This window comes from Pteropus alecto, unplaced genomic scaffold, assembly GCF_000325575.1.
Source record: "Pteropus alecto unplaced genomic scaffold, ASM32557v1 scaffold131, whole genome shotgun sequence".
NCBI lineage: Eukaryota > Metazoa > Chordata > Mammalia > Chiroptera > Pteropodidae > Pteropus > Pteropus alecto.
This window is the reverse complement of record NW_006434709.1, coordinates 14,322,305-14,338,177: the sequence shown is the minus strand read 5'-3', so window position 1 is coordinate 14,338,177 and position 15,873 is coordinate 14,322,305. Positions and strand designations below refer to the sequence as shown.

At 34.3% G+C, this 15,873-nt stretch overlaps 2 protein-coding genes across 5 annotated transcripts in view; one reads left to right on the top strand and one right to left on the bottom strand.

The window, feature by feature from the left end:
* The window catches only part of ASB3 (ankyrin repeat and SOCS box containing 3), an 86,309-nt gene that overhangs the window by 70,228 nt on the left and 208 nt on the right, over nucleotides 1–15,873 (bottom strand). Inside the window, exon 1 of one of the 3 annotated variants that reach the window (XM_025045164.1) lies at nucleotides 15,829–15,849. The exons of 1 other annotated variant lie outside the window; for it this stretch is intronic. Coding sequence is in view for 1 of the 2 variants with exons in the window: in XM_025045165.1 (XP_024900933.1) it covers nucleotides 671–702 (32 nt within the window). In the remaining variant the exon portion in view is untranslated. Of the gene's footprint in view, nucleotides 1–670; nucleotides 744–15,828; nucleotides 15,850–15,873 lie in introns of those variants that run through there. One more of the 3 variants, XM_025045165.1, reaches the window with a different exon arrangement.
* On the top strand, nucleotides 998–10,210 carry CHAC2 (ChaC cation transport regulator homolog 2). Of its 2 annotated transcripts, XM_006909601.3 has the most exons (3): nucleotides 998–1,247; nucleotides 5,520–5,555; nucleotides 7,124–10,210. In XM_006909601.3, exons 1-3 carry the CDS (start codon nucleotides 1,113–1,115, stop codon nucleotides 7,505–7,507), a joined length of 555 nt encoding a protein of 184 aa, XP_006909663.1. In that variant the 5' UTR covers nucleotides 998–1,112; the 3' UTR covers nucleotides 7,508–10,210. The 2 variants fall into 2 exon arrangements, with proteins under 2 accessions (XP_006909663.1, XP_024900934.1); XM_025045166.1 differs by lacking the exon at nucleotides 5,520–5,555.

Below are 15,873 nucleotides of genomic sequence, written 5' to 3'. Positions count from 1 at the left end.
TGCTGATTTCTTAAGAACACAAATAATATTCTTTGAACCTGGCTGTTTTTGCATTCTTTTATAAAGCTAAAGACCGTGGAATAGTTAGAAATCCTCAAAAAAAGAACAATCATTTAGTAAGTCTTTCGTTTTCACATACAGAAATGCAGGCCTGATAGTCTAAGTGAGCTTCCTAAACAATATTTTAGAACAGTAGGTCTAACCAGCAGATCTTAGCATTTTTTTTAGAATCCTTGACCTATGGGAAAATTTATAAAAGCTATAAAATTTCTCCCCAGAAAAATGAACAGACCCCAAACTGTGTAAAAATTTCTGGAGATTCCTCAGATAGCTTTCAAAGCCTGTAAATGAGCCAAGATCTTTGCCCATTCTTTTCTGAGTGAGCTGCTGAGAATACTAAAGACGATAAGTTTCTTTTGCGTTTTGCATGTAAAATTTGCGTGTAAACTTTAAATATGCAAGAAAATTTTGTTGCAATAGTAGCTCTTGCACAAGCATACACTTTCTGCCTTTATTTGAAAGATAAAAAAGCAAGTTATTTTTTTAAATGTACGTAAAGTCAAATACGGGTCATGTTCCCAGCTTGTGCTCCTTTGACTTCTGTAATATGGGCAAGAACCCCGATTTTCAAAATGTAACAAAATGTCTTTACACGTGCCAACTTCCGTACCCATATATCCCTTCTCGGTTTCTAGACCACATGCAAGCCAGGACTACAAGCCTCTTTTCTCGCACTCTCCCGGGTTCGAAAAAGGGAGATAACTCGACCTCAGAGCCACGAACCCCAGAAAAGGATTGTGGGTATTGTAGTCCGCGCACGAAAGGAAGGTTAGGGTAATTTACAGAGGCTGCAGAAGAATCTATTGCTTAGCATTCAGAACGTCAATGTTTCCTGATACCCTAAACAGGGAAACAAAAAAAAATAACGTTGACCAAGTCAGCACACGTACCTCGAATGCAAGTCCCAGTGTGCTTTGCGCAACCAACCAGGCACTGAGGCTACTGCGCAGCCGGTAACTTGCCTCCGGCAAGGAGCACTCCCCGCCCTCACCTCGGGGACTACAGCGGAGGGGTTGACCGCAGCCGTGTGGAGACAGAGGTGCAAGGAAAAGATGTGGGTTTTTGGTTACGGGTCGCTGATCTGGAAGGTAGACTTCCCCTATCAGGACAAGCTGGTCGGATACATCACAGGCTACAGCAGGCGCTTCTGGCAAGGCAGCACAGACCACCGCGGGGTCCCCGGCAAGGTGAGCCGCTAGCCAGTCCCCCACACTTACTGTCTCTGAAGCGTTCCTCCCCAACTGCTGACCCATCTTCGCAGGACCCACATCCCAACGCTTCCCATGTGGGTTAGGGACGATGCTGTTATATCTATTTATCTTGCTCGGCCACCTGCCTCCCACCTCTCCCAAACCTAGGGCACTCATTCTGAAGCCACTTCAGATGCTGTTGGTTAATTTCCTTGAGGAGGCGAGCAGCATGGGCACAAGCACACAAGCTCATAAAAGGCTGACCCGCTGGCAGGGGGCCCCATCTCTGGGCAACCTCTGCCCCTCCTCCCCCGCCTCAAAAAAAAAAAAAAAAACGGCGGGAAAATCAAGCTTTGAGTTACCACGGAGTTGAAATACTAAAACCAACCTGGAATACCGCTTTTTAGAAATTAAATGTGTTGGCATTTCTGCATTCTGGCAGACTTTCATTGGTTTGAGCTCAAACGTATATGTTATTTCTGGGGTTTCTTTATATCTTTACAAAGGTTATATTTTATGACACCTAAGGTCACAGAAGAACTAGTTTCCAAAATTACCTCACGTTATTAAGGAGCTTACTTTGATCACTTTGGTTGTCGACTACTAGCAAAGTTAAACGAGTTCCTGGTTACTTGAGTAACATCATTATATCCAGCATTGTTTTAATGTTTCTTTCTCCATGGTTCTCCTCTACATTATAAATGTGAAATGTTAAGTTCTTTGATTCATTCTTCAGTCAGTCATGCAAAGACATTCATCTCAATATGTTTGTACAGAGAATTAGGAGCTCACTGTTTATGGAAATTAGCCTTGTATTGGCTGCAAAGCAACTAATCTGTAAGGAAAACTTAGTTTGGGGTAACTAACAATGGGATAACTTGAACATTTGTTTTAGTTAACCTAACTTTTGGAAGAGGACAAAATTTTTAATTACATGGTCTCTAAAATACAATGAACGTTGTATAAGCTTAATTACCATTTTTTAAAAAGATTAGTATTGGTCCAAAAGCACAATAGCATATTTTACTGCTCTAGTCTCAACCAAAATGTATGTTTCTTACACAGCACATTCAAAGAAACTGTCAAGTTAATACAACAAAAAGAGGGGAGCTCTAAAAGCCAGTATCTTTTTACTTAAATTTATTAAAATATAGGACAGGAAAGTTTGGGGGGGGCGGAATTGTCTTGGCTAATAGTTTTACACCCACTTTTATTTTAAGAATCCATCAGAGCAACTTAAAGTCTAAGTACTAAATATTTTTTTAAGTATACTGTTGTTAAAAAAAAAAAACTAGAAAGAACATTATTATTTTACTTCACATTTTTTATTGTAATGGATCACTAATCTTATATATTAACTGACAAACAAAAATACAAAAGCCTACAGCAAATGAGAAGAATGACATAGACACTATGTCATAGGACTGTTTTTTACAGCAACATATGCTCCAAGTGAGTCATTATTATGTATGAAATGTGATATTAAACAAATGTTAGACTTATTCCCACATACTGCAATTGACATTTGTGGGAAAAATACCAAACTTACTACCATCATTAAATTATGCTTTCTTTTTGGCTTCATTAAACTCTAATTTCTTCATATATTTAATCAAGTATCTCATTTATATATAACTAGCAATTTCTCACCAAATGAAGGATCTATTCAAATGTGAAGATTATTTCACATCAGAGAGAATAAAAATTACAATTTCAAAAAGAGGAAATGTTTTAACACAAGAAATAATCATGAACATTTACTAAATCCCTAACTTCTAGATCAGAAACATTACTCATTACTCAATAAAAGCTCCCATCATGACTCATATTTCACAACATCTTCCAATTTCATTCAGCTTGAAAGACCGTCAGTTTCAATCCCCCCAAAAAATCATTTAAGTGCATTTATATTGTTTTTCAATAACAATATATTTGTATTTTAGGAACAAAAGAGCTTAAGTTTTAGAAAATATATCAGTAATACCAATAGTCCATGTCTGTTTCATCCATAAAGCAGTCACAGGGATCCATTTATTTTCTTTTAAAATGACTCTCTATATAATGTTGTTTTCCATAAGTCTAAGACTTTACTACCGCTCCTCCTCCTTTCAACAATTACTACTGGGCACTTACATATAAGTGGAGATAGTATGCAAACAACAATACCTGATAAGTGCTATAAAGGAAATGAATAAAAGGAACAATGAGAGTTTAGGAGGGGCTGCTGCTGCTTCTCTACTGCTGCTACAGTTGTCTGGGGAGTCAGCCAAGCCTTTATGGAGAATGCCAAGAGGATATCAGAGGGATATGAAAGAAGAAAGGGCATGCCACACTAAGCACCAGTATATCCAAAGATATGAATGTTTGTAAAAGTAATAGATAATTCAGTACAGCTTGAGGGAAACGGGTAAGAAATGAGGTTTGTAGTTAAGTCATGCTAAGGAATTTTATTTTATCCTGTGTAATACAACCCTGAAAAATTCAAAGCACGGGAATGAGTGGCCCAATTTTTGCACCAAAAAGTCGTTCTAGGGCCAAATAGAGAAAAGAATGGAGGGAAGCAAAATTAGAAGCAGGCAGTGAGATCCCAAAGAAAGTAACGGAGATAAATTGGAACCAGATTCAGAAGATAAATCAGAAGACAGAGCTACCAAGAATTGAAGACTTAGCTGAATGTAAGGGGAGGCATGGAAAGGTGCAGTACAGAACTTGCCACCTGGACCACTAACATTTCTTACTCAGAATCTACCTCCTTCTCACTTTAACTTCATTTACTACCATGATCTTCCCCAAACACTTCTTTTATCATGCCAGTCACCTGTGACTCAAGTGCTAGAGTAGCTCCTTATTTCCTATTTCTCCCAAATTTTAACAGCTTATTTTCCACTGTCTCCTAATTTCAATTCCGCTCTTTGACTTTTCGAATCTAACTCTCTCCTATTTCTCATTATCTTTTTGCATCATCTTCCGTACATGCGGGACCCTCTGCTAAAGTCAGACATTTAGCTTGGTATGATACTGTCTCTAGGCCCTCACTTCTCAATCATGAGTCACAGTACCCTTTTACCAGAATTTTGTCTTCCTTTCTGACCACTCAAGACTTGGAATTCTTACTGTACTTAATAAATACCATACATCTTAGCACTTAAGTATTCTCTACCTAAATTTCACATGTTAAGTTCCTATTCCAGAATTACAATGTAAGCTCTTGGAAGTAAGAATTAAAGTTTTGTGTTCTCTACAACACAGAGTAGGTATTCAATAAATAGCTCCTAATTAATTTTGAAATCAAAAATAATAGAGAAATACCTACATGACCTATAGCAATATAGGTTTCCTCATTGTAGCATTATTTTAAATACAAAACAAGTCAAATCTAAATGTCCAATGAAATAGCACAGGAAAATTTAAATTATAGTTCATTGATGACAGAATATCACACAACTATTAAAATATATGAGAAGACTAACAAGAAAATAAATATGAAACAAAATCCCATATATTCCATGATTACTAATTATCTATACAAGTAGACAAAGACTAGAAGGAAATAGCAACAAGGATGACACAAATATATGAATGATTTAGGCTCAATATTTGCCAATGGGCATCAAGTAAGTAAAACTGTGGTTTACAACTCAGCATTCTCACTAATGATGTTATTAACATGATAGTAGATACATAACCTTTGGCACCAGGTAGGAATTATATTTAAAAAAAAAAAAAAAAAAGCAAATTCTCAGAATCAAACTCTGAGAGTGTGACATAGCAATGTGTGTTTATCACGCCCTCCAAGTAATTTTGATCTATACGAAAGTTCGAGAACCACTTCCCCATAGGAAAGCACCCTGGAATGCCATGTTTTGTGCCTTAATAGAACTTATAGCAATCTTTTCTTTTCCTAAAGGGAAAAAATGACCAGAAGTTTTATGTGTAACTGTTTCTTCCATTTGCCTTCCATTTTAGATGAGTCTTAGTCACAGGTGTGTCTTTTAATATAACCATTTTAAGTCAACATAATATATACCTAGTATGTACAAATTGAAGGGAATGGCTTAGAAAGGCCAAGATAGTTTGGATAAAGTAGATTCTCTCACTTAATTCATCTTAAAATTTATGAAAAAAACAGAAATGCTTTTTAAAAAAACTGTTTGAGCAAGTAAAGTTAAAATATTCCATGTCAATAAGTTGCTGATGCTTGGTTAGTTGATTAAATAACTTCAGAAAAAAACTTTTTTTTTTTTTTTTTTCCCACTTTTTTTAAAACAGCCTGGAAGAGTTGTGACTCTTGTTGAAGATTCTGGGGTATGGTATAATTACTTTTCTCATATAGTCTTTAATCATATAAGCTTTTGAGATGTTTCTCAGTTTTAATAATTAATGAAATTGTATTAACAGTTATTACAGACCATTTGAACTACACTAGGTCTAGAATTACTCTGTTTGTTGTTTCTTTTCATCTGTTGGAAAAGGCTGGAATGCAGAATGCAAGGTAGATAACAAAAGAAAACCAAATGGCATGTAGTCTTTTTTTTTCCTTAATGAGTTTGTTGATAGAATTTTGTGCTTCCTTTGACATTTATGAAGCCAGTCTAACTACCACTAAAATTAAAATGGAACCCTTAAAGCTCGCCTCATATTTGCTAGGAGTCTTATATTTCCAGCAAAAATCTTAGTTAGGAATTATCACTTTCTTTATTGCCTAAATTTATCAATAGCGCAACAGGTTTTTAAAGAGGTTGGAGCACTAGAAAACTTATTTACCCAATATTCCTCTGTTTCTTAAATATTTTCAATCATTTTATCGAGATTTAAATTCAGTTTTATATTATGAAGTTAAAGATTTAACTTTGGAAAGGATTTCGATATACAAAAATCTTCAGTGAGCAACAGCAGATGAATAATGTTAGAATTATGAAATGCTTTCATAATTTACATTAGGAATAGCATCTATAAAAATGGCTTCAAAGGTAACTATAACCCTTAAAGTTAATAAATGGCACTTTGTTTCTATAGAATGTTAATTTATTCAAGAAGATGCTTAGCAACCTAAAGTTTAATAATTAAAGTTAATAAAGATTGTCAAGAAACTAGAAAATCTGTACTATAAAATTTAAATCTTGCTTATATCACAGATATTTTATTAATACTAAAAAAAAACTTTGCAGCTATAGTACATTTTTTTAATGACACTTTGTTCATGGGCTCTCTTGACAAAAGAGGTTGCATGTAGTATTCTGGATGGAGTAATTTTACAAAGGATATTTGAAAGTTTGTTTAAGCAGTGAAGAAATGAACAAAAAATGAAACTGCTATAGCCTTAAGTAAAATTGATTACTACAGAGCTTTAAAATACAGAACACTCTGTAAAAGGAACACCTAATATGTAAAAAGATAAGTGATGTTCAGCTCCTAGCTGAAGGGAGTTGGGGTGTCAAAACTCTCCCAGCTAGTACCCCAACATTCATATCCAGCCAGCATCTGAGGTAGGCTCGAGTGATTACAACACTATGAAGCAGTATGGAAACTACTGCCCTATACCATCGGTGAAATGTTTATGGATTTAAAGCTTTAGAACTATATTTTTAATGCCCAAATAAAGACCTGATATTTTTTCACTTCAGTTTCATTAGATAAAAGATATACTTTCAAAAATTTAAACAAGATAAATATCCTGGTGTGCAAGAAAATTATTCAGATTGAAGAATTTAAAATGCTGATTTCCTTTATTTATTTGTACCTCTTCAGTGTACTAACTGAAGAAAACTATTGATTTCTAAGATTATACAAGATATTTTCTTAGATTACAATATCTCCTCACCTATTTTAGCCTTGTAAATACTAAATAATATATTCTTTTCATTTTTCAACAGGGTTGTGTATGGGGTGTTGCTTACAGATTGCCAGTAGGAAAGGAGGAGGAAGTAAAAGCATACCTTGACTTCAGAGAGAAAGGAGGCTACAGGACCACAACAGTCATTTTTTATCCAAAAGATCCCACAACAAAACCATTTAGTGTGTTGCTTTATATTGGAACATGTGATAATCCTAATTATCTTGGTCCTGCACCTCTGGAAGACATTGCTGAACAAATTTTTAATGCATCTGGTCCAAGTGGAAGAAATACAGAGTATCTTTTTGAACTCGCAAATTCTATTAGGAACCTTGTGCCGGAAGATGCAGATGAGCATCTTTTCTCTTTGGAAAAATTAGTAAAGGAACGTTTAGAAGGAAAACAGAACCTCAATTGCTTATAAAGACTTAATCATTGACTTTTCCAAATAAGCACAACTTTTAGTCTTTAGAAAACAGTTTTTGCACAATGGCAGTATGATTTGGAAACGTGCTTACTTGAAGATCTTATTTATTTTTAATGTTATAGTCAAGATATCAGAATTTATAGTTTAATTGCAAGTATCCTAAAACATTCAAAATATTAAGGTATAGTTAAAGAAAAAATTCAAGTTTTAATATTATGATTTCCTAATTATATGATATTGAACATTTACTCATGAGAAGTGAATTCTTTAGAAAAATACAATGAAGGATGCAGTTCAAGCTTGTTTTTAACACAGTAAAAATAATTCTGTTGTTTCAGATCACAGTACTATTTTGAAGTTGTAGAGAATGAAAATAAAAGTCCAGTAAATAAGGTTTTACCTTCAGTACATTCCTATACAGTAATTCTGTAACCATGGTTTAAAATATACAAGCTTCAAATAATAATTAGAAATACACAGTAATTTAGATAAGATTTCATCCTTGATTATGAATTTCCTGTTGATAATAAATGAAACCCTTTCCAATTTAAGCACCCAAAATAGCATTTTTAATATAAAAATGTCCTTGGAATTATAATGTTCTATACCTCTCTTCTGAATAAATGCATTTTACTCATGGAAGAAACTCATTCAGCTAAAAAAGCAAAAATGACATAATACAAATCACATCCACTGAATGTAGCCTGTTATTTACTTTGTTAACCTTATACTAAAATTTTTTTTAAAAAATGGGCTTTCTAATACAAATTAACAAACATATATAATGAAAGTTTAGTGTTTGAAATGGCTTTTAGAATTGTAATTTTTAAAAGTGGCATTACCTGATTATTTTGTACACAGCTTTTTTTTCTGCTTCTATCTCGTCACCTAAACAAAGGTATCCGTTGAATAATAGTGTTGACAATGCTCAAGTAGGAAATATACATGTACGTTATTAATTCATGTAGAATTAGCCTTGATTCAAACTAATCAGATTATTTGATTATAGGTGATTCCTTTCTCAACAGGATAGTCTCTCTAAAAATCTTTCAACATGAAAAGAATTTCAGTATATTAAATCTAATATGAAACTTAATAAAAATTCCTCAAACCAAAGCACAGCTAATAACAGAATAAAATAAAGCTGTCCTACATAGTAGGAACAGTACTCCTTTTCATGTTTTTCTATTTATTGACACCTTATTTGGTAATTTACTCAGCTATACAGCTCTTTGAACATCTTCCAACATTTTCAATATTAGTTTTCCAGAAAGCATTTCACTTATCCTGTACAACAGGAAAGGTATAAACATTCATTAATGAGTATCTCATAAGAATGTGCCAGGCACTTGACATATGGAAGCATTTCCTGGATAACGCCTCTGAGCCTGTTTCCATAGTAACTTGTACACAGTTACACATCTAATAAGTAGCATAAAGCCAGGTTTCTCTGACTCTTAAGCACAAGATATTAAGCACAATATATTTAAAAATCCACCTGAACTTAACTATCTTCACTACCCTACATCTTCGGGAGGTAAGCAAGATTAATATTTTGTATAATGAAATAGTACATAGTATATAACTTGTTACATAAAGATGTTAGAGTTAATTTTGATAGATGTATATAGATTCCCACAAATAAGCTTATCCAAGATTTACATGCTATAATTCACAATCATCACACATGTGAATCCACAGATCTGTGCTTTTATTTTACAAACCTAGGTCCAAAGGAGTTTGTCACTCTACTATTTAACATATAACTGTGTTAACAAAATATCAAGGGGGAGGGATTACTTTGTGATCTCCACTTTATATGTCTTTCTAGCTTTCAGTCGGAAGTCAGACAAACTATATGAATATATACGTGGGATACCATCAACATTTATAGGGAGGCCTCATTCCAAAGAGCCCAGGGACAGGGATATTCATTTTCACTGAGATGGGGAGAAACATGCCTATAATGGAAAAATTAAACAGTGCTGAATTAGAAGCTATGGTTTGGAGCCTCCAAATCAGCAAAAATCATAACAAAGGTACTATCTAGAGCATAACTTATTTTTGTTAGCAAAACCGTAAGTCTCTCTTTTTCAGCCCTTGGAACTCACTTTAAAAACATTTTCTCTGTCCTAATCACATAAAACTCAGATTCTCATTCCTCAGAGTACAAATAGGTGTTAAGTTTGAAGAATTCAAGAAAAGTATGAGTGTAAACCCTACACTGAGGAAAGAAACTTGTAATACAAATTTCTGATGGAGTAGATTTTTAAAAATAAGTCTTTCTACTCCTACTCCAGGCCACTATTATATTCCCTTTTCCCACTTCCAAACAACACATTCACTCTTCAATCTATCAAGAACTATAAACAAACACCATTTTATTGATACCACCTCCGTACACAAAAAGTTGATCATTTAGGGAAACAAAGGTGGTTGTGATGTTAATTCAGAATATTTGAAAGCATGAATATGACCCATTCCTTTAAGACTGATTTGAAAAGTTGACCACTGTCTATAGATATGCATGTCACCTTAAATAGGAAAAATATATATCTTTTCATTTTCTACTAATGAAGTGTCTGAAATATGTATTATTTTACATTTTGAAAGTGTCATTTGATTTTAATATATGTAAAGCATTACACAGTAGCTGATATAATACCCAATAAATGTTCTCTAATAGTATTTTATATTGTATATTCAGAGTACCATGGGTCCAGTATTTCTGACATTCCTAATGATTACAATCATATGTACAGTATTTGGTTTATTAGATATTTTTCAAACATTTTACAGTCAACATTTTGTTCCATTATATTGGAGTTCCCTCTTCCATAGATACATATCATTTTTAAATTATAACTTTGGAGCAGTTCCAAGTTTCAATGTAAGCATCATACTCCTATAATTTACCATCCCTGATTTTTTTTCCTGATTCTAAGTCAGTTAAATGATAAATGTGCTTAACATTCCCTCTCATCACATCATGTTAAAAATCTACATATAAAATATTCCAATCATACCTATATTTTATCAGCAAAAATATTTTAAACTATATTTTCTATTAATTTATACAGTTTTTGACAATCTATTATTACGCATTTCTAAAGCCTTAAACACTCTAAGCATACATTAAAAATTCAAAGAATAGTGGAATGATTTTTTTAATCAAAGAATTTTAACTCTTCCAGAGACAACTACTAAAATTATTCTATACATGAAATTTATATGATGAAAATTAGCTTTTTTGAGTTTCAGGGCTTTTTCATTCTTCTTAAGGTTCATTTTCCATTATAAGTGGTTTGCCAGCATACATACACACATTCTACAACTGGAAAAACCACCACTTAATCCTACAATTTATTTCTTCTTCCTGCTTTCCTATCCCTCATAGAATTTTTTAACTACAGTATTCTACTTCCTTATCAACTCATCTTAATCCCCCTCCAATCTAATTTTACTCTGCTATACTCCACCTAATCTCAAATCTCCAATGACCTCTTCCCTGGTTCAACCCAAGATCTCAGTTTTCATCCTTCTTTACAACTCTGATGCATCAAACACTAGTAACCAAGCAGCTCATGACATTAATGCCAGAAGAGCAGAACATTTCATTGTATTATATTTACATCTTAGACTGCTTATTTATCAGATACACAAACTCATCAAATCCTACCCTTCATTTACCATTACTAGTTGGCAAACTTCCAATCTCTAGCCTACTTTCTCAAACTCTTTAGAACTCTGTCTTATACGTAAAGCATGTACACAAACACCTGAAATTTAGTATACAAAAAACAGAATTCACTTCTTTTCCCAACTAGAAAATTTTTTTCCCATATTACATCCTTGCATATGATACACATTAAATGTTGAATGATGATTAGAACAGAAAACAACAGATTTAAGATACTCATTAATTTAAAAGCTTTTGGAGAAGATGAATTTTCATGATATGTACAAAATGTAATTGTGCACCTTGTTTATATTAAATTTTACCCATTATTTTACTAAAAACTTTATATAACATTTTTTAATAAGTTAAAGTTATCAGAGAAGCCCTGAAGCCTATTTGTTGTATGGCTTAAAATGTTACATGAAGGTAAGATCTACCTATCCTTCAAGTGTGAGCTAGAAGATTTTTCAACTAAAATAAGAACCTTATAATATAGCAAGAGCCAGACTTTATATTACATTTCCTTGCCTCTAATCGCTCTTCTTCTTTCCAGTACATTCTCCTGAACTTTCTAAAATACAGAACTAATTTGGTCAGTAATCAAAAATTCCTTCCACAGCATACAATATAAAGTTCAAATTCTTCAGTCTGGTATTCAACTACTTACAATCTGGTGTCGGCTTATTTGTCACATTTTAATGCACCCCCATCCCTTGTTCCAGTCACACCATCCTCTTCATCCATTGAGACCCAGCAAAAATGAGGACTAATGACATGTAGCAAGCAACGACTACTCACCAAAACTACCAAGATAAAAAAGAACAGTCCCAGCAATAAAGAACCACATTTGGTGGAGAGACACACAAGCAAGCAAATCAAGTGTTGCTTAACAGAAAGGCTATGACATAAAATATAAGCAGAATATAGATAGGCAAATTATTAAACTAGTAGGATCAGAGAAAGTTTCAAGGAGAAAAACAGTTGTTCATGGATCAGATAATAATAGTTAACACTTACATAGCTCTTACTATATATGTCAAAACCTATTTCAAGTACTTTACATATATTAATCCCCATTTTCTTAGATGATGAAAATGACCAAAATAAATTTAAGTTAAACTAACAAAATATCATTTATTGATTACTTATAACATGCCAGGCACTGTGCTAAGCACTGGGGGGAAAAAAAAGGAATTAAGGCCTTTCATTTTTTTTGAAAATGTGAAAGATGACAGCTTTCTCATATTGTACCTCCGCTGATAAGTTTTTTTGTTTTGTTTTGTTTGTTTATGTAGTGGGCATCTGAAACTTCAGATGAGAGAAAAGAAAATAATAGTTCCTTTTCCCTAATCAACTCTTGTCACCTTTTAGGAATCCACTGATAAGTTTTAACCCAAATGAAATTCTTTCCTAAAATAGGATAAAATTAAAAGAATAAATAACAGTAAAAGAGAAAAGATTCATTTAATTACCCATATTCTAGAGCCATAATTTTTTTTAATAAAAGTATGCTCTGCCCAATTTTCTCAACAGCATTAATTGATTTGCTCCACAAGTACTTATGAATTACCTACTCTGTGTAAGACAAACTAAACATATGGATTTTCCTCCGCTTCCTACCAAAATCCCACTGACATACATTCATTCATTCTGGAAGAGAGAAGGGTGAGATTATATTGAGGATTAAGCCAGTGCAGAGAAAACAACAGTCTCAAACAAACATGAACACATGCACAAGAAAACTGCAACCATGTAGAAGACATTCCTGCCAGCACAGCCTGGGGAAGTACCAAACCTAGAGGCAGCAATAATAGAAAGAAGGAGGGGACTACAGGACTAAAATCAGTATGATTAAAGTATATATATGAAATAGCCAAGCCCAACTTTTTACTCTTCTCCTTTATTATATACAAAATCTAGCAGCAACAATATTGGTTTCTAGCTAAAACCACATCTGTTTGGTTTTTTTTTTTTTAATTAATAGTCTACCCTGAAAGCATCAGAGCATCTTCATGCTCCATAACAAAGCCCACTTTTATTTGGGAGAGAAAGGAAGAAGAGGCGGCTCTTTTCCTACATTTCATCCATTGACCCTAAAGTTAGGCCCAACAATCGACACCGTGCTCCCTTAATAGAAGCTCAAGTTGAGGAAGAGCAAAAGCCAAAAGAAAAGGATGAAAATAAACAACGGACCTGAAGGTAGCACAGCTATTTCTTTCTATGAACAGAAGACAAATGTTTAAAATTTATTAAGTGCTATCCTCAAAGAAATCCATGAAGACACTGCATCCATTAAAAATGAGCAACAGCAAACCATAAAAAAAAAATAAAATAAAAAAAGGAAAACAGAAAAAAACCAACCACTCAAAAAAGAAATTCAAAAAGTTCATCCTTGCCTCAGGGCCTGTGCCTGGAAATTTCTTTGTGGCTTCTTCCTCATCATTTAAAGTCGCGGTTCAAGTGTCAGCTCACAGAATTCTACTCTGACCTGAGCAGTGCATCTCAGAGGTATTCTCTTTCACATAACTCTAGTTTCTAAGCAATATTTACCACTACCAGAAATGATCTTATTTGTTATTCACATGTTAAATACCCTTCCTTACTTGAACATAAGCTCTACTGAAGCAGATTTCATTACTACAGTCTCAGAGACTAAACCAGAGCTGTACAAATATTTTTCATTTTTATTTAGTCAAATATAGTAGTCCATGGGGTATCCATCCCAAGACTCCCAGTGGATTCTTTGAAACCATGGATAGTACTGAACTCTATATATACAGTTCTTCCCTATATATACATACTTATGGTAAAGTTTAACTTATAAAGTAAGCCACTAATATTAATAGTAAATAGAATAATTATAACACTACAATGTAATAAAAGTTTTGAGAGTGTGATTTCTCTTACTGTATTGTACTCACAGCATGGATACACTGGACAAAAGGATGATTCACGTCCTGGGCAGGACGAAGTGGAATGGAATGTGATTTCATCACACTACTCAGAAGGGCATGCAATTGAAAACTTATAAATTATTTCTGAAATTTTCCATTTAATATTTTCAGACTGTAGGTGACCACTGGTGAAACCTCAGAAAGGGTAACTGAGGATAAAGGGGTACTACTGTCTTTTTTCCTTCATGACTTGAGGATTTCCTATCTTATTGACCAGGATTGTTCAATTATTTTCCCTAACTTTTTTCCTATTGTTTTCTTTTGTTATTGTTGTTCACGTAAATATTTAATCTATTTGGAATTAATCTTTGTATACTTGAGAAAAAGGGTTTGCCTCAGATGATTCCAATGCAAAAAGTCTATACCCTCAAGAAATTTGACTCATTGTATAAAACTTAAACACTTCTGCAGGGCATATGCAACCTGCCCTGAACTAACCGCCTCTGTTCCACTATAGCACCAATCTCTGCCCTCGGACTATACCAAAAAGCTTTTATGGTCTACAAAAATTACACTTGAAATGTACTTCCCTACCTGCCTGATGAACACCTATGTATCCTTAAAACCCCAGTTCTAATGATGAACACCTCTCCTGGGAAGCTTTTCCTGTAAACTCTAGAACTCCTCACTTATTTGTATCTCCACTCTAACATTCTTCTACTGTATAATTTATAATACCTGCCTCATAATACACATGAAGTACTTGGACTAGTGGACAGCACAAAGTAAATGCTAAAAAGAAGTTATTATTACAATAGGTTGCAGTTATTTGTTTGTGTTATCTCTCTTGCTATACCATGAGAGACAGAGGATAGAGACACATTTATCTGTCATTTTACCTATCCCAGTGATAGCACATATAAAGTAAGCATTAATAATAGGTGCAAAATAAATTAATGAACACTTCAATTCCGGAACAAAGTAATTTTCTTAACTGTGGATTCCTTATGTTTAAAAAAAAAGAATGTTTGATTTGGTTCAAATTTGTGGGTTGGGGGTGCAGACGGTCCCTTAGCAGATCTAGCAAGAACATTTAGCTTTTCTCACCTCCAGAAAGACAGTGATAGGTGCTCTGTGGCTAACACTGTATAAACCCGTTATGTAAGAAATTAAAACAATGACATTTGTTTTAAAAGAGGGAGAGGAGAATCCAAAACTTTTTCTTATCTTGAAACCCCTCAGACTTGTCTTAACCTTACGTGATCATAAACTCACGTTCACCTAGCCCTGAATCTCTCATAAGGAAACTTAGCTTCTCTGAAAAGCTAACACCTCAACTCTGGGATGGTGGAACCCCACGTGCGGTAAAAATATAGGGGGTGTGATGTCTAGCTAGTTGCCCTCCCCACGAGGAGAAGCTCCGTCCATGACAACCTCAGATAATTACAGTACTTATACTGTGACAGGTTTCCTCAGCTCGAGCATCCCTGAGTCCAGGGCTGCAGAGACTAAGCAAACTGTCCTCCGTTAGTCCGTAGCTGCTAAGAGTACTGAGATAATCACTGCTCACAGCAGAAGAGGCGGAGAGAAGCTTCAACCCGGAGAGATAAAGTGTCCAGATGCTATATGCAGAGAAAAGTAAAAAGAAAAGCAGCGAGAGGGTAAATAAGTCGAGAACACCACCACTTCTCACATGTCGCTACTTGGAATTTTCCCATCTAAAGCCCAGCACCCGTCCCACTCACACTCTCTTCCTCCTGCTCCAGTGAGGGTCAAACCGCTGCCCACCC